Source organism: Bicyclus anynana, chromosome 2, assembly GCF_947172395.1.
Source record: "Bicyclus anynana chromosome 2, ilBicAnyn1.1, whole genome shotgun sequence".
NCBI classification, from domain to species: domain Eukaryota; kingdom Metazoa; phylum Arthropoda; class Insecta; order Lepidoptera; family Nymphalidae; genus Bicyclus; species Bicyclus anynana.
The window spans coordinates 244,263-268,791 of record NC_069084.1 but is presented as its reverse complement, the minus strand read 5'-3'; the positions used below and the strand labels follow the sequence as shown (position 1 = coordinate 268,791).

The following is a 24,529-nucleotide window of genomic DNA, read 5'->3' as shown; positions in this document are numbered from 1 at the left end:
GGCTTAGAAGGCGGTTTTGAAAGGGTGTTTTGGCTTGAGTGTATCAGTCCGGGCGCCCCCAAAGTCGTGAGTTAAAAAGCCCACGTCTGGGTGACGTCAAATATCGGCGACCTCTTCGCCGGCGTCGAACGATTACATGAATCGGTTTTGAAGGACTTGGAGGGGTTATGGAATCGCCTTTAGTCTGGAGTGATGGGCAAACACTACACTAGCGTAGGTCATTATTGGATGGATGCAGGTCTTGTAGAGAGTGACCTTGGAGCGGAGAGATAAGTATGGGGAGCAATTTTAATACAAAGGTGTCATATTTCTAGCCGAAACGGCCAAACACTGTCGGATTCTATAAATATTTATATATCTGTATCAAAAAAATATTAATTGTTGTCTTTAAAATAAATTATATATTGGCTATTATTACTAGAATATTTATTTTATTCATTGAAGTCAACACAATTGTTTACTTCTACTGCCATCTGTCGTACAATAGCTACACTGCGTTCACCTCACACATCTCTGGTTCGCAGCGTTGCACCTCGCTAGCTAATACTTTGTAATTGCGATAGATGGCGATATATCGTAATTGTTATTTTACAAAAAAAATGGTAAATGCTTACGTAAAACAAAAGTTTCAAATACAAAATAAATAGGTATCACCAATCTAATAAAATAATAATTTAAATTTAAGCGTCATTACTTTATGCATAAAATTACCATCACAACTACTCGTAGAAGCTTTAGATAGGCAATTTTTGACTTTTTTATGAAAGTACCAACCTACCGACAAAAATAAAAATGACGATTAGTAAAATTCTCCACAAGTACGTCCTTGAATTTTATTTAAATTACCTACCTAATCCTTATTGTCGCGAGCGCGCTATCGATAAAATAAAGGTGCATTCTTTGAAATCAAAAGGTGCAGTCATGGTTACAGTATAGATTTAACACTTACACGAAGCAATTATAAGCAGGCAGTTTACCACTCAGTTTTTGGGAGCAAGATGTCCATCAAATCTCAGAAGTCTCTCAATGAAGAGTGTTCGGAGATATTCGAGAGGAGCTACTCAGTGAGGAGTGTTTCTGAAGAGAGCCTGACTTGGTGCGTATGATACTTACATACGGTACCTACTCGTGTGTGCGGCACGCACTGACTGATGATGGTTAACAGTTTGCTGCTTTTATAGACGATGGTATTCCATTTACCATTATTATTAATTGGTCTATGAATTATTATTAACAAAAGAAATAGTATATCAAATAAATCCCCATCCGATCTGGAAGGAGTTAATCTCAATAGTCAAAGCTTAGGTACATAGTTTCTACGTAGTGCCAATGTTTTCTGTGGTAGTCCTGATTGATGTTATTATAATTTATACAATATACCTACTCAGCGAGGACGACGAGGAGTCCCTGTCGCGCGACCTGATGAGGAAGCTGACGCCGGCGGCGCTCAGCAAACTGCGCCGCTGCTTCCGGCGGGCCAAGGAGAAGAACGCGGCCGCCATGGAAGTCGACAGGTCAGGATAGGATATATTTACTGATACTCAAATAAATTGATTTAGAGGTGCTTGGGTAAGGACCCAGACGGTGGAAATTGTCAGGAACGGCTTTAGTCACGCCCAGTTTTGGCATTCTGGTAACAGCAGAATAGCAGAATAGTATTTCAATATGCAGGATTTGGTTGCCGGCGACAGATCAGAAATACGAAACTTATTCTTATACTTCAAAATGACGTATTGGGGTTCGATCATATCATATTATAGCACTGATGAACTCTTCATGTTCCGTCAACTCCTCACTAGCAGACGCCGTCCACAGGAAGGTGGAGGCGGTGATGCGCGCGGCAGCGGCGGAGGAGGGCATCGAGTTTGCGGCGCCGGCGGCCCCCGCGCCGCCCGCGCCGCTGTGTCTGGACGAAAAGGGCTTCGTGTTAGCGGTGGACAACATTTTTGGTAATTTGAGCCGTGTATAAGCGGATACTCTCAACAATCGTACATAATCTAACTGAAAATGACCGAGTCACTGAAGAATATAAAGCGTTCAGTGCACGCGTGTTGCCATGTTGATACGGTACTTAGTCGTTAATCATGAGATAGATATGGTCATAGGAAAACTCAGAGTGTTTAGAATTGGAAGTATTTGGAAACGTGAAACGGCCTCTATACATCACTGGGTGTTCCCACGCTGATAACGATAAGGACTCTGAGACGAGCAGCTCCTGATCACCGGCTCGTGGCAGGTCACCGCAAGTACAGCGCGCACGCGCACCAGCTGTTCCGCGCGCTCGACCCGTTCGGCAGCGGGCGCGTGTGGTGGCGCCAGGTGGTGGCGCGGCTGGTGGCGGCGGGCGCGCGCGCCACCAGCACGCGCTGCGAGCGCTGGGCGCGCGTCGGCGTGCGCGGCGTGCGGCGCCTGCGGCACTGCCAGGTGAGCGCACTTCGAGGTGTACGACGTAACACACACTTGTCGTTGGCACGTTATCACTGATACATGTGTACTGGTCTGCAGCGCGAGACTATCGTGAAGCTGGTCAGCATAGAGCGCTCGAGCTCGTTCTGCTACGCGGGCGTGTCGCGCGGCGGCCGCGTCGGCGTCTACAGCGGGGATCTGCAGCTGCTGCACGAGTACGAGGTGCGCCGTGTTATACACATTACACTTTTCGTAACGAATTCACTAGCTTACTTACTCCCCAAGTCAAGTGTGCGTATACAAGTTTGACTTCAAAATTATGGTGCATATTGTACGCATATGCATATTTTAAAGTGGCGTCTATCATTAACGCATAATTTTTAAGTATTTTCAACCGACGAAAAACGGAGAGAAGGTTATAAATTCGACGTGTAAGTATAAATTTGTTATAAGTATGAACACACGTAACCTGTTAATGAGTACCTTTTGATATATTTTTTTATTGGAAATATAGATACTTCAAATTAGGTCCTCTACCCTATTTGGAAAAAAAACCTAATCTTGTAGCAGGGGACGATTGATTGTAATAAAGTACCTAAATAAAGTAAAATAACGCATACTTTACCGTCTTCAAAATGATCAGAAGGTAGCACGTACGATGTTATTATTCGCTTATTAGTTTATTTATTTTCTGATTTTGAAGTCGGTTTAATTTTTTATGTTTTTTTTTATTTTTATCTCTATAGAATATATTTGTACTGTCTATATAAATACAAAGCGCCATCTATGAGCTTCAGGCATAACTGCATCGCAACAGATTCTCGAAGTCGAAGTTCTCAAAGCTCCCAGAAAGCCATCTACTGGTTGGTAGCTTAAACACAAACCCTGTTGTAAACACTGTTTCACTGTGCCAGTAGATGGCAGCACTCATCGCTCTATTACACTTTTTAACTAGCTTTCATAGCTATTCTATTATTATTAACCGACTTCCAAAAAGGAAGAGGTTCTACGTTCGGCTGTATGTATGTTTTTTTAACCGACTTCCAAAAAGGAGGAGGTTCTTTTTTTTTACACTTCTAGGTTCGACTGTATGTATGTTTTTTTTTATGTATGTCCAGCGATATTTCCGTCATTTGTAAACCGATTTTGAAAATTCTTTTTTTGTTTAGAAGGGTATACTTCCAGGGTAGTGGAAATTTTGAAAATCGTAGAGACGGCTAGTGAGTTTGTTAGTTTATACATTAGGTATTTTAAACCACTACAATTTTATGAAGGTCTGGAGTTGGTCTGATGATAGAGCCGTAACGAAAAAAAAGACGTGGGAACTCGCGAACGATTTATAGTACACCTTTTGTTTGGGCTTGATTAATTTGTATTGATGAGAACTTTCCACCTAGATAGGTCGTGACTGTATTAGGGGTCTGGTGATGAAGACGAAGGACAGTTAAGGGAACGCCACGGCTGTTCACAGTAGCTACATTGTGTTTGGACTTGATTAATTTGTATTGATGAGAACTTTCCACCCATATGGATTGTGACTGCATTAGGGGTCTGGTCATGAAGACGGAGGAGAGTTAATAAAATTCCCATCGTAACTATGTGCTACCTTCTGATCAGTTTGAAGGCGGTGCCAATCCAGTGTCGTGTTTTAATTAAAGCCGTTTCTGAAAGAACTGATTAGTCTAATATGAAAGATCCGTATTAGAAACGACCTTCACCCACTTCACCTTTATTGGATAAAAAGTGTTTTATATTTAGGATGTTAAAAATGAATTGCGAATAGGCGGACTGTTTGTAATAGGTATATTGTTAACCATTATTAGGTAATGATAGTTTATGCAACAGTTTTTGAGGCAATCTACGTGTAACATATTTTTTAACATCCTAATTTTGATACAAAATCACTTTTCATCCATTAAATAGATGGGTGAAAGTCGCTTTGTGCGTGCATAAACAAGTTGTACTACAATAATGTAGTGTTCATGTTATTGTTTCAGATATTCTTCCACCGCACAGGAGTCCACCGACGCGTGAAGAACTCTTGGATCACAGACGCAGTGTATCTGAACGTAAGCTCTTCTACAATATGGCGGCTTTATTCAGTTAATCTTCTCATTGGTAATAAAGTATGTAGATGCCCCTTTTCTATCAATATGTCTCAGTCTCTGCAGTTGTGTGGACAGTGTTTTGGCTGGTGGGAGGCTTCGGCTGTGGCTAGTTACCACCCTACCGGCAAAGACGTACCGCCAAGCGATTTAGCGTTCCAGTACGACGCCGTGTAGAAACCGAAAGGGATGTGGATTTTCATCCTTCTCCTAACAAGTTAGCCCGCTTCCATTTTAGACCGCATCATCACTTACCATCAGGTGAGATTGTAGTCAAGGGTTAACTTGTAAAGAATAAAAAAAAATGTTCGCAGGACGTGCAGTGCCTGCTGTTCGCGGCGTCCGACCGCAGCCTCACGATATACGACGTGACCACGCTCACGCACACGCCCGTCTATTGCATCACCGGCCTGCCCAACATTCCTATGGTAAAATCTGTATTTAAAAAAGTACATTTGCATTTAAACAGCAGCTCTAAGCCTTTTGCGTTTTCCGAGGAAGAATTACGGCTATGCTTTTTAGCCAAGCAGAATTACTTTTTTCTTTGTAGAGGATAGATACGGTTGTCGTTAAATTACATGCTTAAAACATTTACGTTGGAGAGTCGCACGGCAACGTATTGTGAATCAATACTCAGTTTATCACTGCCACTTGGACATCCAACAATTAAATTATCTCAATTCTATTTCCGAATATCTTTAGCTTTACACGCCCAGAATTAAAGGCTAGCATCCGCAAGATAAAAATGCGTCATACCTTTCGGAGAATCCTCATTCTAATATAACCTAATCTTTTACACGTTAGAGTTTCATTTTGCGAATCATGTAAACCGGGATAATTTCATCCCGCGGACGTTCACACGTTAACGTCAAGTAAGTTCATCATCAAAATAGCAGCCAAAGCATCATACATATGACATAAGCCTATTTCCAACGTCTGTTTGTGGCTGGAGTGTAAGATGACTTGTAGCTGGTGTCCGCAGTGCCTAGCCTACAGCCCCGCGCACGGCGGGGGCGAGTCGGAGCTGGCGTGGGGCTCCGAGCGCGGCGACATCACGCGCATGCGCTTCCTGCAGCCGCGGCTCGCCCTGCTGCACACCAACACCACCGACTCCATCAACTACTACTTCTGGATGGTGAGCCTTCTATTTACTTCACAGTGGAGGCCAATGTCGCGGGAAGGCGTCCAGAGATTGTTGAGGCTGATATTTTATTGAGACCTGTGACATTCGTTCTGGTTAGCTAGTGTTATACCAATTAAGATGGACCGCTCACCTACTACGTACGTACACGTTTATGTCTACCTGTCGAAGTGCACCAAGGACACGTGATGAGCTGCCAATATAATACGTCAAATCTGTGACGTTACTTGCTGCGACAAAAATCAACGAGAGCACTGGTAGTAAATTTTCGACTTTTTCAACCTAACCTTAGTTGGACAACTACAGACACCGTTTGCCTTATCGCTGTGCATCGTCGGAAATGCACCGGCCTCTGAGGAATGTTTAACAAGATCAAAGAGTAAAGTCAAGGTTTATTGTACAAGGCAAACACCTGCTGATCTCAGGAGCTGTCGTCCGCGCCCCACAGCCACTACGTCAGCGTGACCACGTGGCGCGGCGTGCACAGTCGCGCGGTGCGGCGCGTGAGCTACGCGCGCGACGGCGACATCGTGTGGTCCTGCTCGCACGACGGCGCCGTGGGCGTGCGCTCGCGACACGTGCTGGGCAAGCTGGAGGACTACGTCTTCAAAGTGCAGAGAGTAGGTGTCCAGTGTCCACACATTGCAATCACAGTCACGCCATAGATACAAATGCGGTCATCGAGCTCAGAAAAAAACTCGATGACCGCATTTTCATTAGTTTTCATACACTTTACCTATATGTATATCATTCTCACGGCCGTTGACGCCAGTGGTCGTCGCACGCCACGAAACGCTACGCTTCAATACATGAAAGAGAAACTTGAAAATTAGTAGCAGTTAGTAGCGCCATCTCTCGTCTTGTCTTGCATTAATACACAAGCTCCTACTAGTTACTTCACATTATTATGTCGTTAAAACGTATTCAGCGCTGGGTTTCTGAGTTACCACAGAAGTTTTACTTCACAAATAATATTAATTTTTCGTATGGCTCTCATGATGATTCGGAAGCTTATGTGTACGGCTTGTGTGTGTCCAGGGCGTGACGTGCTTCCACCTGGTGGCGGCGCTGCACACGCTGGCGACGGGCGGGCCGGACGGCGTGGTGCGGCTGTGGGAGACGCAGGGCTCGCAGTTCGCCAGCCTAAGCGCGCCGGGGGCGTGCGCCGTGCTGGACGTCGCCATCGTGGCGGCCGCCGAGGTCGTGGTGGCGTACTGCAGCAACTGTGTGCGTGACGCTACACTAGCGGCAAACACCGGACGTGACACCCCCTGACAGGACGAAACAGGACCGTCGCAGACCGCGCGGCGATAGATACTGGACGGAGCACTGTTCCGGTCGCCACCAGCGTGGACCGTCGGACGTGACTCACAGACAGCTTCAGTTTAAAATAGCAGTCAACGCAAAGGCCTATTAAGCCTGACTTGAACTTGAAGGAAGTTTAAAAATTGGACTTGTTACACCCTCGTGCCTTTGAAATTACGTAAAGGGTCGAAGTCATTAACATCAGATTGTGATCCAAGTCCTTACAATTGATACCAAGTCGAACTTTATCATTAAAACGACCAAACCGCATCAGGCCAGGAAACCTTTCTAGTCTAGTTAGATTTTCGTTGTGGTTGATTTTATTTATTGAAATTACATTTTGTCTAAACAGTTCGTCCATATTTGGGATCTCTACGAGGAGTGTCTCCTGCAGACAGTCAAAATCAAGTTTCCCTTCCTCGGAGTGCTCGGCAAAAAGGCTGACTTCGGAACGATAAGCATTCACCCTGGTGAGTAGGTCTTTGAAAAGAAAGTAAGATAGAGTTCAGGGCGACAGTTGTGCAGAAATTTATTATCATTAGAGTTTGCTTCAAATAATTGTAGCGCTCTGAATTTCGTTTTTGAAGATCTGCGATTCTGCACAGGCGATAAGTTGCTATTTGTTTTGCCTTTGATTTCTGAACAAACTGTGGTCGTACCTTGACAAAATCGTAGTCCTACTTGACATTAATCGTCATCGTCATCATAATTAGCAACCCATATTAGGCTCACTGTTGAGTACAAGTCTGCTCTCAGAATGAGAGGGTTTAGGCTAATAGTCCACCACGCTAGCCCAATGCAGATTGGCAGACTTCACACACGTAAAGAATCAAGACTCAGGTATGCGTGTTTCCGCACGGTATTTTTCCTTCACCGTTTGAGATACGTATATTCGATTTCTTAAAATGAAGAGATCTCCAGCATGCCCTGGAGTGGATTCGAACCTACGCCTTCAGAATTGCAGATAGAGGTCATATCCGTTGGTACTCGGCTCTAAAATTAATCATTAAATGATATTACATTTCCATTTGCAGGCCCTCCGCGGAAGAAAGAGTCAGAAGAAGAGGCGTGCGGTGTTCCCGCGGGCTCGCGGCGCGGCTCCAGCGTGTACCAGGGCTCCACCGGCGGCCTCATGCTGCAGCCCGAGCCCGAGCCCGCCTCCTGGGACCAGCGCGGCCTGGAGCGAGACCCGTGCGTTTATATTAGCACAATTTATTTTTGTCCGAGTGCCTTTCCGACTAGCGAAGGTTGCCAGTCATCTCTTTTTGACGTGACAACGTCTTATAAATCGATGAAGCCAGCTACACGCTCGAAAAAAGATGACGTCATGCGTCGTTCCTCGCTCTAGGGTTGCCAACTTTTTTTACAAGAAATAAAGTATGTTTTGGTCTATGAAGATTATTAAACAGTATTTTCGAAAAAAGAACATTTTCTTTTGAAAAATGCAACAATTCCATCAGTATTTTCTTACGACGTTGTCACGTTCAACTATCATCAGTAAATCAACTTTACAGACAACCGATTTTTTTATTTTGCGTTAGGCTAATAATTTTGCAGCACTCCTTCCTTCTGCGACCATCGCCTCTTCTGCGGGCAACTTGTCCCTTTTGCAATTTTAATTTCTTGACAGTTTAGTAAAAAGTTCGAGCTTCTGATTACGCATCGCAGTGATGTAGCCAGTCGGTCGGCCAGTCGCGTACGAGTCTGCTGTTCCAGCGAGTACGTGCGCTTCGACCGCTCGGAGCTGCTGCTGTCGTGCTGCGACTGCGTGTGCGAGCTGCCGCTGCGCGCGGCGCCGGGCGGCGTGCTGCCTCCGCCGCGCGACTCGCTGCGCGCACGCCGACCCTCCTTCTGGGAGCTGCCTGCGGACTTAATAGGTACTGCTCGGAAAAGAACAAAAATATCAGTAGCTGCTGCTGTTCCATTTTCTCTGTCTTGTAAGGAGGAAGGCCTGGCTGATAGTGATGATGACTCAAAGAAATCATAACCACTAGACTATTTGTGATTTCTAAATATCATAAAGTTCAGATGTCGGGTCGTGGAAGGGGTTAGGTTACATGACGTAGCTATACATCAGACTTAGCGTTCCATTACTGCCATTACTGTTGGACGTTGTAGTGTATGACGGACGTACCTTCATACCTATCCATGAAATAGGTATATTGTAGTAGTATTTTTCTACTTTGTCAATTCTAAATAAACGTTTATTTAGATTGCACACGCAATTAACTGATCATTTCAGACGTGTCTAATATGGTTGTAAACTGTTGTCCTTCATAGTTGCTTCATAATACACGTAGTAGCTTGCTACTATTTTCTCTTGCTTGATATTCGGAAAAATCTTTTAGTTATCACTTTCCGACGTGTGTTACAGTATAACTTTATATTTTTCTAGCGTCTCCGACAGTCAGGCCCCCGAAGCCGCCTCAGCCGTCTCCCCGTCTGCTGGCGCCGGTCGCTGCGGAGGAGTCGCTGCAAGACCTGGACGAGTTGCTGGAGAAAGCAGGCACTACACAATTATTTCATTATGTTCATTTAAATTTCAAATCTAGAAATCAGAGCTCTAATCAAATATTCATACCTACAATTTTTAATTATTACAGGTCTTCAAGGGCTACTGGAAAAGGATTTTGTGTTAATGCGTGGATTGAAACATGACCTCAACAAGAAGCTGCACGAAATGGAAGGAAACAAGGAAGCGGTAAGATGTAAGATAAATGAGTGTGATGATAATAATAAATGTCAAACTGCATCGCTAATGTTGGATTTGCGTCATGGTTCAGGCTATGAAATAATCATCCTTTGATTTATACGAGAAATTCTCAGTAACAGCCTTGGTGATAATCTCCATGTTCAGTAACATTATCACCCTAAATCCATATACCTAGCGTTGGAACAGAGTGGGCTTGATTATTTAGAAGGTCGTAAGCAATTTTCTGATGAAGATATCTCCACTAGAATGATATAGTAGATCTAAAAGGCTCTTTGTTGTTGTGCAGATGCGAGCTGCGGTGAGTGCGGGCGCGCCGTACTTGGCTCTGAAGAGCTACGAGCCGCAGCCGCTGCCGTCGCTGGACCGCCTGGCGGAGCAGTGCGCGCGAGTCGTGAGGTTGGCCGTCTGCGGCAACTACTGCGTCGACAGTCCATTGTGGAACGGGAAACGTCGCTATCAGTCCATGGATGTCCACGGCTGGACTCGGGTCTCTTGAAAGCAAAACTTCCGAATGCCATACTGCTTCTGGCTTTCCAGTGACTGATGTCGGCCCTCCTGGGACAGTAGTCGACTATACTATGTTTTCTGGTATGGGGTCACCATTCTAGCGTCTGTATCCGTGATCATTTGAACTATGTGCCTTATTTATACTCGTTTTAGCTATGCGACTCGTCGAAATATCTCAGTAACTTTGGTTCTTTTATAAAAATAAGTCCTGTAAAGGAATTCGTGCGTTTCAGATTGTATCCCGAGTCCACCACCGCCGCCACACCTTCAGGAAGTGATTTCTCTTCACCGCGAAACTCCAAGTCATACAAATTGTGAAAAGGTTGGAATGTTTTGTACTTCTGCATATAACTTGTTTTATAAGGTAGTCAGATATTTTTTTAATTCTAACTTGTATAATACATATTATGTGCTTCTGTGTACACGCTTGACTTGATAAGTAAGTAAGTGCTGCCATCTTCAGGGACAGTGATACAGTGTTTGTTATTTTAAACTACCAGTAGGTGGTGTTCTTAGAGAACATTGCAACAATTCCTTTTTACACACTCCAAGAACCTGTTGCAATGCAGTCACTTCTGAGGTTTATAGATGGCGCTTTATTTATATTTAACCAACTTCAAAAAACGAGGAAATTCTCAATTTTTACAATGGATTTCTATCAAGTTAAGTGTTCGTGAGTAGCTTCATCTCGATGAGACACCAACTTTTATTATTTACATTTACGAAAACTCTTGATTTTGGTAGCTGAACTACCAGGTAATAAAAAGACCCAGATATTTTTATTACCTGGTAGTTCAGTTAGCTACGAGAATCAAGAATTTTCGTAAATAAAAAAGGTGATAGTAATCAATTTTAAAAATGTTCAACGGATCCCGGACTATCAGTCGTGTGCTGTCGACAAAGAACGAGGTATCACATTTGCCTGGCACCGCCTTCAAACTGATCAGAAGGCACATACGATGTTATATTTTGCTTTTAGGTTTGGTGGGTAAGTAGGTAGGTATATTTTTGTATTGGAAGTTTTTTGATTATACCAAATTTTTTACAAGCTCCACATCTAATAGATGTATTTAAGAACTAAATCATTTAACTATATTATCTCACAAAGATTATATATGTTTGTTTTTCTAAACATAACATCCGTCGATGAGTCAAGCTATCGGACATATCTAACACCATCGAAGGTTATGTTTCTACGCAGTGGCACACGTCAGCGGTGGGCGGGGGAGGGTCTTGTCTTGCGAATGTTTGCCTCCGCCGTGACAGCGCTATCTACTGTTTATGTTATAGAAATAACATTTGCTGATTACATACCACTTGATAGCAGAGGAGACACGTGAACACATTATCATATGAAATTAGTAATTTGCAAATTACACACTCACAGCGTTATCAGTATGCGAGTTGGGCGCCGTCACCGAAAATGTGTAAAATAATTAAAACACTTATCATTTAGCGTTTTAATTTGCTTCATTGTCATTGTGCCTCACAGAGGCCAGCAGAGCGCCCGCGGTTTTTAAAATTATTGAAAACAGTATTAAATATTACCTATTTAAATACCTAATATTGTGAAAACATTACTAATAGAACTTTATTAATCTAAATACGTCTAAAACTGATCTAAATAAATGTAAATAATACGGTCTATTGTTTACAAAGATTTAGTAGTGGTTTTATTTATAAAATCAATTTCATTCAATTAATAAAACTGTTTAATTGAACCTGACAATGATGGTGCAACCTGTAGCTAAAATGAATCCAAAGTTATTCAAGAAGCTGTCAGGCGCGCGAGCGTTGTGCGCGCTGCTCAAATGTCGCTATTCGACGAGTGCGGATGACATTTTCAAGTTCTATCCGGACGAAGAGACCAAAGTGAATCAGAAATATAGGGTTTTGGACGAGAAAGATTATTCTAGATTCTTCAGCAAGAGAGCTCTGAGAAGGGAGCCGGCGTTCACGAGACAAATCAGTGAGTCGTTGCCTCTAAATTCTATACACCTAATATGATTGCAATATGGGTATCAAATTAAAAGGCTGACCATCAGGGTTTCAAAATGACCACGTTAAAAAAATATTATAGCTATACAAAATACGCGTAGCGAATGACTGTAGGTCTGTTAGGTGAAGTTATTTTACACCTAAAATAGAATGACTATAAAAGAAAAACAGGACAAGTTCGAGCCAGTTTCCCCTACTGAGGGTTCCGTACAAATTGTAGGATATATTATAGACGATATTTTTTATGATCATGACCATATTCAAAAAAGCTTGATAAGAAATATGTTAAGTATTAAAATAATATATTGAATGTGAATTCAAAACAGGAAACATGTAACAACAAACGCCACAAATAAATCCGAAATTCACGATCTTATAATCGTACGATATTATATCCGATAATAAGATAGTGATTAATTTAATTAAAGCGTTGGAATTTATAAGTTGATGGACTTAATTACGTACCTACTTATTATTCAGCATTTAAATTATGTGCGAAATTGAAATGACTGTAAATGACCTGTTATCTATCTGTAACCCGTTTGGTTTTAACTTGGATATTAATAATTATACTTAATTAATTATTCAGATATCTATTATATTTATTTTTTCATTTTGTGATTTTTTCTTTTGAACTCATATCGACCAAATTGAGTTTGTTTTTTTCAATAACTTTTCAGTGCTTCAGAAAAGAATGCATGTTAAGTGGGTGATCGTTACACATCGAGCACTATCGCTCTAAACTCACTCTAAACTCTAGCACGGACGTGGCTCTAAATAAAGTTTCTCCTTTCCTTTTCGGTAGACTGAGGAGTATTTTGATTATAATGATGATGACTGTCGACGAAAAACTATCATATTTTGTTTCATTGTTCAGCCGCTCTCGCCTACAAGGTGGGCAAGGACATGATATCGCTGGCCGAGGGGATGCCCAACGAAGCCATATTCCCCTTCACGCGCCTTGAGCTGACCTCCAGAGCTGGTGGAAAGATAATCTTCGACGAGAAACAGCTGGGAACCGCTCTGCAGTATCTACCTTCGCAGGGGTGACTATCTATCTAATGTATTAAACGTTATCTTTATCTCAAACTGAAACCCCGCACCGGCTGTGTGTGGTTGCTTGTGACAAGGTTTGTGGTTTAGCATAGTAGGGTAATGTTCCAAATCTTTCTGTTATAGATTGCCTATCTATCTTTTGTAGATTGTCTCAAAAATATTAGATACAGTGGGATCGATCCTGGGTGATATTTTTTGGATCGTTTCTAAAAATTAAACATATCTAGATCAAGTAGTCACCCCCGAAACTACCTGCAAGTTATCATGAAAATCGTTAAAGCAGTTTACAGGATTTATACAAACACAATAATATTGCTGTAACATTACTATATAAACAATATATTTTAACATTTTTCATTATCAGCCGATGGACGTCCACTGCCGGACACAGGCCTCTTACATGGACTTCCAAGTTCCAAACACAACTGTCTCGAGTCGCCAGCATCTAGCGGCTCCCTGCAGATGCTAGCGCAGCTGTGCGGGGTCGCCAACGTCCATCGATTTTTCGAACTATGTGATCTGCCCATTGACACTTCACACTATATATAATATAATATTATACATACAAGAATCGCTCGAATCAGATTAGTGCAGATGCTCGAGCTGTCGTAGTGTTCTATACGTGACTGAGTGTCCCGGCGCAGGCTGCCGGCGCTGCTGACGGAGCTGCGCTCGTTCCAGCAGGCGCTGCACCGGCCGCCGCCGCTGGCGCGCGACGTGCTCGTCACCAACGGCTCGCAGCACGGCATCTACCAGTGCGTGGAGCTGCTGCTCAACCACGGCGACGCCATCGTCACCACCGAGTACTCCTACTCGGGCGTCTACAGCGTGGTGAGTGGCCATCGTCATCATCATTTATTTCTTGTCACTAATAAATAACAGACGAGAGTATATATTTCTACTGCCGGATCTTAGATCATGATCTTTTCTGGATTTCCCGTGACTCCACTGACGGGTGTTTGTATTTTTTTTAATATAAGCAAATTGTAATATTGAATGTTTATTACAGCTAAAGCCTTACCAGCCAGACATCATCGGTATACCGGAGGACGAGCACGGCATGATCCCCGAGACCCTGGAGTCGGTCCTGAACGAGCGGCTGGTGCGGGGGCTCAAGATGCCCAAGGTCATGTACCTCATCCCCACGGGCAACAACCCCACGGGCACCGTGCTGCCGGAGGGGCGGCGGAGGAAGATCTACGAGCTGGCCTGCAAATACGACTTCTTGATCTTGGAAGACGACCCTTACATGTTCTTGAACTATACTGATGTGAGTTACTTCAATGATAATATCAACGAATGCCCTACCCGTGCCCTACCCCTGCCCTACCCGTGCACTACCCCTGCCCAATCACTACCCTTAAGATCATTTTTCCACTCGAAAAACTTGTTTGTAAACTTTAACTTCGATTAAATACGTATGAATACGTAGTTTATTTACACGATTTGAATAACGTCGCTGGTTGTTGCAGAGAGTGGCATCGTTCCTGTCGCTGGACGCGTGCGGGCGCGTCATCCGCCTCGACTCGCTGTCCAAGGTGGTGAGCTCCGGCATGCGCGCCGCGTGGATCACCGCGCCCGCCGCCTTCATCCAGCGCGCCGAGCTGCACACGCAGGCGGAGATCCTGCACTCCTGCACACTGACGCAGGTACTGCGCACGCTCTCACACAGCGCGCCGCGTGGATCACCGCGCCCGCCGCCTTCATCCAGCGCGCCGAGCTGCACACGCAGGCGGAGATCCTGCACTCCTGCACACTGACGCAGGTACTGCGCACGCTCTCACACAGCGCGCCGCGTGGATCACCGCGCCCGCCGCCTTCATCCAGCGCGCCGAGCTGCACACGCAGGCGGAGATCCTGCACTCCTGCACACTGACGCAGGTACTGCGCACGCTCTCACACAGCGCGCCGCGTGGATCACCGCGCCCGCCGCCTTCATCCAGCGCGCCGAGCTGCACACGCAGGCGGAGATCCTGCACTCCTGCACACTGACGCAGGTACTGCGCACGCTCTCACACAGCGCGCCGCGTGGATCACCGCGCCCGCCGCCTTCATCCAGCGCGCCGAGCTGCACACGCAGGCGGAGATCCTGCACTCCTGCACACTGACGCAGGTACTGCGCACGCTCTCACACAGCGCGCCGCGTGGATCACCGCGCCCGCCGCCTTCATCCAGCGCGCCGAGCTGCACACGCAGGCGGAGATCCTGCACTCCTGCACACTGACGCAGGTACTGCGCACGCTCTCACACAGCGCGCCGCGTGGATCACCGCGCCCGCCGCCTTCATCCAGCGCGCCGAGCTGCACACGCAGGCGGAGATCCTGCACTCCTGCACACTGACGCAGGTACTGCGCACGCTCTCACACAGCGCGCCGCGTGGATCACCGCGCCCGCCGCCTTCATCCAGCGCGCCGAGCTGCACACGCAGGCGGATATCCTGCACTCCTGCACACTGACGCAGGTACTGCGCACGCTCTCACACAGCGCGCCGCGTGGATCACCGCGCCCGCCGCCTTCATCCAGCGCGCCGAGCTGCACGCGCAGGCGGAGATCCTCCACTCCTGCACACTGACGCAGGTACTGCGCACGCTCTCACACAGCGCGCCGCGTGGATCACCGCGCCCGCCGCCTTCATCCAGCGCGCCGAGCTGCACACGCAGGCGGAGATCCTGCACTCCTGCACACTGACGCAGGTACTGCGCACGCTCTCACACAGCGCGCCGCGTGGATCACCGCGCCCGCCGCCTTCATCCAGCGCGCCGAGCTGCACACGCAGGCGGAGATCCTGCACTCCTGCACACTGACGCAGGTACTGCGCACGCTCTCACACAGCGCGCCGCGTGGATCACCGCGCCCGCCGCCTTCATCCAGCGCGCCGAGCTGCACACGCAGGCGGAGATCCTGCACTCCTGCACACTGACGCAGGTACTGCGCACGCTGCACACGCAGGCGGAGGTCCAAGCATCCGCATGGAAGGTTGGTTTGGCACGGATTCAGCGATGTTTATAGGTAGATATCGGGCCCCTGACCGTCACCCTGCACCCGCCGGTTATCACGCGCTGCGATTGTATAATCAACAATGTTTCACTCGGTGCTAATTCATTGTTATTAATTTTTAATATTAATGTCATTACACAATATCGGGCCGCGCACCATCGCACGACGCGCGGTGAGATAATGACCTCTAGAGATTAATACGTTTTGATTAATCGGTAAGCTTCGTGGAAGTGGGTGTCGTGGTAGAATTCTTGCGACTCCCTTGATCAAATATAGAAATTCTTTATTTGCTGAAACCATCAAAAATATAAAACAATTCATTTGACCATCCCTGGCATGCAAATTAAATTAAATTAGTCTAAGAACAAATAACATCGATATTAGTATAAAAAAACATTCACTAAATAAATTAAAGCATTTATCTAACAACCACGAGAATAGATTTTTTATAAATGGATTAGATGTTGTTGACGTAAGGTAGGCCATTTGTAATATATTTTTATACACATAGCATTGTGGACAAATGCCGCATTGGGCTTATAGTTCTACTAGCTGACCCCGCGCGGTTTCACCCGCGTGGTTCCCGTTCCCGTAGGAATACGGGGATAATATATAGCCTTCTTCAATAAATGGGCTATCTAACACTGAAATAATTTTTCAAATCGGCTCAGTAGTTCCTGTGATTAGCGCGTTCAACTAAATAAACAAATTCTTCAGCTTTATAATATTAGTATAGATAACAATCTATCCTTATTTCTCATTGGTCTTCGATTTTGATCTCGTCAGTCCACTTGATGGGTCGCCTACAGTGCGGTTTCTAGAGCGGCCGCGGGGTCGCCAATCCAGCAGACTGGGACCCCAACGTCCATCAACTCTTCGAACTAAGTGTCCCGCCCATTGCCACTTCAGCTTCGCGACTCGTTGAGCTATGCTGGTGACTTTGTAACTTGCGGATCTCCTAATTTCTGTTTCGTTCGCGCGACTCTGAGCCTTCTTATGAAGACCACAGTTAGCGACCAAGTCTGGGAACCATAGGTCAACACGGGTAACGCGCACTGTTTGAAAACTTTTGTTTTCAGGCAATGTGGAATTTCAGACGAAAAGATATCGGAAAGTTTTCCGAATGTTGCCCAGCCGAGTTGTAGTATTTCTTTTTAGCGAGTATTTCTATATAAGCATTATTAATTATTATGATAATTAAGTACCTAACATAGGTAAACTTCACACTTTTAATTTATAACTTTAAAATACCCGATGACAGATTGATATTTTGTTTTACAAAATATGTAATCGTGTTATCGTTAGCACTCTGAATTATCAAACTGAGGTTCCGCTCTCTGCCCAGGCTTGTACTCGTATCTACCGACTAAAGCTGTCAATTTCAATAAAAAGTGTAGTTTTTAATGTAATAAAAATATTTACCAAAATAGCAAGTCAGCTCGCTGCTACGATTTCAAGTGTACCCCAGAGCAATACGTGCAGGAGTCCCGCAGGGCTGCCTGCTTTCACCAATCCTGTTTATTGTATTCACGAGTGACATTCCCACTTATTGATTAATTCTTGTCTAGCACATGAATGCGCCTCTGGAGAATAGAAGTAAATTCCGAAAAAAATATATAAACGCACTTTTTAATGTTAAATACCAAAGCGGCCCAAATCAAATTATTCCTGTAAGTAAGTCCTGGAAATACAAGCTCGGAAGTAACTTTGATACTAACAACATTGTAAGACAATATTTTATTGACGAATCAAAAGAACCCATTACAGGTGTTATATAGCATTTTAAAAATGAGATGTCTCTCATTAAAAATAATCTATTCATTGTTTATTTATTTTGCGTAGGTCTGTTGATGTAAGCACTCACAGAATTCACCATGTTTACAGTTCACAAGTTCAAACATGCCACTATCTTTACTTTGTATACAAACAGTCGCTTACTAAGACTTTTCTATCTGTGAGCTGTCGATGACTCTCATCTCTAATGATATACTCGTAGGTCTTAAACATCTGTAGCCGACACTCGAACAACATTATCGGTGATGCATATTCATTTGAGAAACATAACAAAATAGCTCTAAACAAGCAAAGTTAAACAAACCTGTAAAATATATACGAAAGCCCGTTACCGTAGGGTACTGAGAGTATTGTATAATGTTCCGGTCCTATGACTATGTTTGCGACCAAGTTGAAGTTCGGTTTGTACTAAAAATCAAAACAGAATATTATACTCAAAAATATATTATTTAATAAAAATTTTAATAAAAAAAATTCAACCGACTTCCACCTCGAAAATTAACCTAAACTAAAAAGCAAAAAATAACATCTTACCTATATGCTACCTTCTGATCAGTTTGAAGGCGGTGCCAATCCAGTGTCATGTTTTAATTAAAGCCGTTTCTGAAAGGACCACAGAAATTTTGTAATTTAAACGGCTTAAATTAAAACATCACTGGCTTGGCACAGCCTTCAAACTGATCAGAAGGTAGCATATAGGTAAGATATTATTTTTTGCTTTTTAGTTTAGGTTAATTTTCGAGTTGGAAGTCGGTTGAATTTTTTTTATTAAAATTTTTATTTTTAAATTTTTAGTGTTAGCACACCTACTGAGTGTGAACACAAATGAAACGTTATTTTCTTATAATAAGTATCTAAGTCCTATAATCCCACAATCCACACAAAATTTCACTGCCCCTTTATCCACACGTAACATGAATATTGAGAAAAACGTGAATGGTGACTGTCCCCCGTCTTCATCACCAGACCCCCTATACAGTCACAACCCATCTAGGTGGAAAGTACTCATCAATACAAATAAATCAAGCCCAAACAAAAGGTACCTGCTGTAAATCGTTGACGAGTTCCATCGTCTGTGTTTCGGCTCCATCATCAGACCAACTCCCGACCTTCATAAAATTGTAGTGGTTTAAAATACCTTATGGAAAACACTAACAAACGCACTAGCCGTCCTTACGATTTTCGAAAGTTCCCCTCAATTTCTCCAGGATGCCATTATCAGATCCTGACATGAAAAAAATGGGACCACCCTGAAATCAAACCCTTCAAAACAAAAAAGAATTTTCCAAATCGGTCCACAAATGATGGAATTATCGCTGGACATACATAAAAAAAAAAACATACATACAGCCGAATGTAGAACCTCCTCCTTTTTGGAAGTCAGCTAATTAATATAAGACAATACCACGTTTCACCCGCATAGTTCCCATTCCCGTGATAATACGGAGATAAAATATGGCTTTGTCGTAGAAAAATTTTCAAATCTGTTCAGCAGATCCAGGGCTCATCCAGTACATTATCACAAACTTTACTTCTTTATAATATTGGTACGGATTAGTATAGATAATGTAGCCTATGTTAACACTGAACCTTCCTTTAGATATGTTATCGGTTAAATTAAATCATCACTAATCAATTTAGTTAATTATAATTACTGTTATCTCGTGACGTCACAGTTAAACGGACGACATCGCTATTGGGCGGCGGCAGGCAAACAAAATAGTTCGCGAAGTTAATCGTCGTTTGTGTTGATAGCGGGATTAGCGCTGACAGCTTGATGTATCCGCGCGTCGGAGCACGTGAGCCAGTGCTGAGAGTACCCAATTATACATAAATAATACCTACTGCAATCTTTATTGATGCATTTTTGACCTCCAATAAGGAGACCCTTCCCACTGAGCTACTCGTAGACGACGGGTTTTTACCTTTCTTTGCTTTTTTTAAGTATCTCGTCGCTTATAGCCCGAAGCCCGAAGATTTCTAGCCTAAAGGTCGGACTAAAAAAATATCTTATAAGATCTTCCTCAAACCATTCAGAGTGTGTCGCGAGTGCTAAGACGCAGATTATGTAGCAGTGTGTTCTGTTGCAGGCGATCTCGTTCCACCTGATCACCGACCGCGACGCGCTGGCGACGCACCTGCTGGCGACGCGCGCCTTCTACGAGCAGCGGCGCAACGCGCTGAGCGGAGCCCTGCGCGGCGCCGGCGACTTGCTGCAGTGGAGCGAGCCGGCCGGCGGGCTGTTCCACTGGGTGCGCGTGCGCGGCGTGCGCGACGTCTACAACCTGGTGAGAGAGAGCACTTGCACGAGCGAGCCCTGCGCGCCGCCGGCGACTTGCGTATTGATGACGACTTGCCACCTAGTTAGGTTGTGACTGTCATTAGGGCTCTGATGATGAATACGAAGGACAGGTAATGGAACTCCTCGACGGTGTACAGTAGCTATCTTGTGATTGGGCTTGATTTATTTGTAATGATGAGGACTTGCCACCTAGATAGGTTGTGACTGTAATTAGGGCTCTGATGATGAATACGAAGGACAGGTAATGGAAACTCCTCGACGGTTTACAGTAGCTATCTTGTGATTGGGCTTGATTTATTTGTAATGATGAGGACTTGCCACCTAGATAGGTTGTGACTGTAATTAGGGCTCTGATGATGAATACGAAGGACAGGTAATGGAACTCCTCGACGGCTTACAGTAGCTATCTTGTGATTGGGCTTGATTTATTTGTAATGATGAGGACTTGCCACCTAGATAGGTTGTGACTGTAATTAGGGCTCTGATGATGAATACGAAGGACAGGTAATGGAAACTCCTCGACGGTTTACAATAGCTATCTTGTGATTGGGCTTGATTTTTTTTAATGATGAGGACTTGCCACCTAGATAGGTTGTGACTGTCATTAGGGCTCTGATGATGAATACGAAGGACAGGTAATGGAACTCCTCGACGGCTTACAGTAGCTATCTTGTGATTGGGCTTGATTTATTTGTAATGATGAGGACTTGCCACCTAGATAGGTTGTGACTGTAATTAGGGCTCTGATGATGTATACGAAGGACAGGTAATGGGAACTCCTCGACGGTTTACCATAGCTATCTTGTGATTGGGCTTGATTTTTTTTTTAATGATGAGGACTTGCCACCTAGATAGGTTGTGACTGTCATTAGGGCTCTGATGATGAATACGAAGGACAGGTAATGGAACTCCTCGACGGCTTACAGTAGCTATCTTGTGATTGGGCTTGATTTATTTGTAATGATGAGGACTTGCCACCTAGATAGGTTGTGACTGTCATTAGGGCTCTGATGATACGAAGGACAGGTAATGGAACTACTCAACGGTTTACAGTAGCTACCTTGTGATCTGGCTTAATCAATTTGTATTCATGGGGACTTTGCACCTGGTGAGAGAGAGCACTTGTCCGAGCGGAGCCCTGCGCGGCGCAATGGTAACGATACTTAATGGAATTCCTCGACGGCTTACAGTAGCTACCTTGTGATTAGGCTTGATTTATTTGTATTGATGATTACTTGCCACCTAGATAGGTTATGACTGTCATTAGGTGTCTGATAATGGAGACAAGGGACAGTTAATGCTACGCTATTCCATCTAAAATTTTAACACACACGGAGCATTCATACCTTGGGGGAATTTTTTTTGCCTAGATCTAAATCTAGTATAATTACACTAAACATTGAAAAATTAAAAAATAAATAAAGAAATACAGCCAACTTCAAAAGCATAAAACGTACCGACTTAACTAAAAAGCGAAAAATAACATCATATTATGTTACATTATCATTACCATATTACCTACTGATCAGTTTGAAGACGGTGCTACTAATGTGTACCTACAACAACTCAAAGCGAAATTTACCTTAACCTTGGAAAGAGTTACAGAAGCTTACGTCATACTTAAAGTTTTACATAATGTACAGTCATGACGTACGGTAAATATAACGCACCTCTTGCAATGCATCAGAAAGTTGATGAATAAGCACTTCTGCATAAGATTTACGAAAGCTGAATCAATCATAATTATGAAAGATTAATAAATGAACAGATAAGATAGTCAGCTCCTCGCTGTAATCTCTCGCACGACGGTGTGCTGTCGCAAACAACACGCTGGTAATAATCTCTGGTAAATCCCAAATGCATGAAATATTCTGTTATTGTTTACTTCAAATTTTCAGATACAATTTTTAGTATAGAGTTTTGTCTGATTTTTGTTATGCAAGTGTTCTTACTTCTCTTCTTCTTATTAGGTACACTTAAATAATATTTGTTTTTTTATTTATGTTTTAAAACCAGATTTAAGTTTCATGTTATTTTGCGTGAACTATAGGTAGCTTTACCTTATAATAGGTACGTTAATCCAATAAATTCTTATATTAACGTGTATACTATACTTACGTAACGTAACTTGCCATCATTTTTGTATAATGCATGTAAGTACCTACGCATAGTATTATAAAGACGACGTATTTTTAAAACTTTTGTTATACCTAAACATAACGAGTATTGTTAGCTATCCCACAAAACGAAAAAAATCAATCCTACGATTTGTTTCGCTTTAAACAAGTTAAATTTTACACCATCCTGCTTGTATCGACTCTCAGATGTACGATAATTATCGAATGCGCAATATTTTATACGCATGTCAATTTTTTGTAACACCGTATTCATTGTCAATAAAGAATTCAAAACACATAACACGTGTCCCCACCGGTGCTGCCACTAGCGGAATTTTTTTAAATTTTTAGGAAAAAGGCTAATTTAAATATGATATTTAATAAATATTTAAATACATAGCTAACAAGTTGATGTCTTCCAGGTGTTCCACACGGCGTTCGACCGCGGGCTGATGCTGGTCCCCGGACAAGCGTTCCAGTACGACAGCAGCGGACCCTGCCAGTTCCTGCGCCTCACCTTCAGCAAGATCAACGAGCAGGACATCGAGCCCACCGTGCGCCTGCTGGCCGACATCGTGCGCCACGAGCAGCAGCTCGCCAAGCGGCAGCGGCGGCTGGCTACCGAACAATAGGTGGCAGCACAACTGCTTGCTCATTAGTTCAAAGTTGATTGAGACTTAAAAATTATTATTCCTTGATATCTGAATGATTAATTTAGAATATAATTTATTTTGTTTTGTAAATAAATCGAGTTTGTAGGTACTAGATAAGTATTTTAATTTTTTTCTTAGCTTTTAAGTATGTGAGATAAATATTCGTTGATAGTTCATTAATTATTACTTTTAAACCATTTAATAGGTATATAATTTTAAATATAAGCGCCTATAATTTTATTGTGATAAATTCAAAGTTTATATCAATGCGGTTTCTTTCACTAGATAACTGATATAAATTAGAATAAAAGTTTGTTTATTAAGATTAGAATATAATGATTAGATATTATGTTAATTTGATTGTAGAATAACGTTTCTATTTAATAATAATAATAATTGAAAATAAAGAAGTAAAGTACTGAGCCTTTATAGTTATTCTACTCATCGCTAGATGGTGCTACTTGGAAGCAAATGTCTATTTTGATGAAAATATGCGATTGATTGGAAAATTCTTTGACTGTTAAATGCAATTTCTGTATCAACTTATAATAATTGTGTTATGTAATAATAGTAACAAAGTAGTATGAAAAGATTTGATAATAAAAATTTAAATAGCGGAAAATTAAAAGGTGATCTTAGTTTACCTAACTGTAACAAACATAAAAAAGTACCTAGACAAGTGTGAATTATTTAAGGTCTTGAGGCAGAATAAAGATTTACTTGAGGGCTATAATATTATTATTATGCCTTACTTCCTTATTATTCAAGCGAAACCCTGATAAATTTATATTTATATTTTAGTTAGATTATGTATTTCAATGTTTTCAAACAAAATTGAGTTTTTTTGTTTCTTTTCAATGCTGTTATCACATAAATGAGCTTTTGCTAGAATGATACAACTTGCTATCATTTTTGCATAAGCTCTATGACTACATTAAATAAGTTAGTTATCTATATTAAATCGTACTTGCACAAGTAAGTCAATCATCATTATTGTCAGCCTAATCTTATGACATCCAGTTTAACGCGGCGGCGGACTGAGGCCCGTACACACAATACTAAACTGAAGTGTGCTCATTTAGGTACACATACCTAAATGAGTGCAGCTGACTTCCTCATAGTACACCTAGTTATGCATCACAATCATGATCTCAAGTGAGTTGCTTGATAATAAGAAAAGTCTATTTATACGGGCCTTAGAGTGAAAAAACTGTTTGAATCTGTAATGCTCACTATCAGATCCAAATGGAGAGTAAAGATATCTCACAAAAGAAACAAAAATGCTCGCTTAGGTAAACTAAATATGACAGTGACTTAATCTATGTAGGACGTCTCCAAATGTTGGGGCGCTTAATCAGGGAAAAAAGAGATAGTGGATTTATACCTACAATTTAGGTACTAATCTTTACTTTCACATTCAAGGGCCCCCTTCAGT

The 24,529-nt window shown here is 42.9% G+C and overlaps 3 protein-coding genes across 3 annotated transcripts; all 3 read left to right on the top strand.

Moving 5' to 3' along the window:
• Positions 1–826: 826 nt before the first annotated feature.
• LOC128198608 (uncharacterized) lies at positions 827–2,484 on the top strand. Its single transcript, XM_052884855.1, has 4 exons — positions 827–1,096; positions 1,389–1,514; positions 1,816–1,949; positions 2,237–2,484. The coding sequence occupies exons 1-4, from the start codon at positions 999–1,001 to the stop codon at positions 2,482–2,484; spliced, it is 606 nt and encodes a 201-aa protein (XP_052740815.1). The 5' UTR covers positions 827–998.
• Positions 2,485–4,492: 2,008 nt separating this feature from the next.
• On the top strand, positions 4,493–10,391 carry LOC112051917 (uncharacterized). The gene is made up of 11 exons (XM_052884852.1): positions 4,493–4,498; positions 4,826–4,939; positions 5,494–5,646; positions 6,078–6,272; positions 6,691–6,879; positions 7,310–7,427; positions 7,992–8,293; positions 8,588–8,834; positions 9,353–9,463; positions 9,510–9,658; positions 9,957–10,391. Exons 1-11 carry the CDS (start codon positions 4,493–4,495, stop codon positions 10,164–10,166), a joined length of 1,794 nt encoding a protein of 597 aa, XP_052740812.1. The 3' UTR covers positions 10,167–10,391.
• A 792-nt stretch (positions 10,392–11,183) lies between these two features.
• LOC112051929 (kynurenine/alpha-aminoadipate aminotransferase, mitochondrial) lies at positions 11,184–23,737 on the top strand. Its single transcript, XM_024090787.2, has 7 exons — positions 11,184–12,146; positions 13,053–13,221; positions 13,876–14,062; positions 14,241–14,501; positions 14,704–14,880; positions 20,113–20,310; positions 22,864–23,737. Exons 1-7 carry the CDS (start codon positions 11,906–11,908, stop codon positions 23,071–23,073), a joined length of 1,443 nt encoding a protein of 480 aa, XP_023946555.2. The 5' UTR covers positions 11,184–11,905; the 3' UTR covers positions 23,074–23,737.
• Positions 23,738–24,529: the final 792 nt, after the last annotated feature.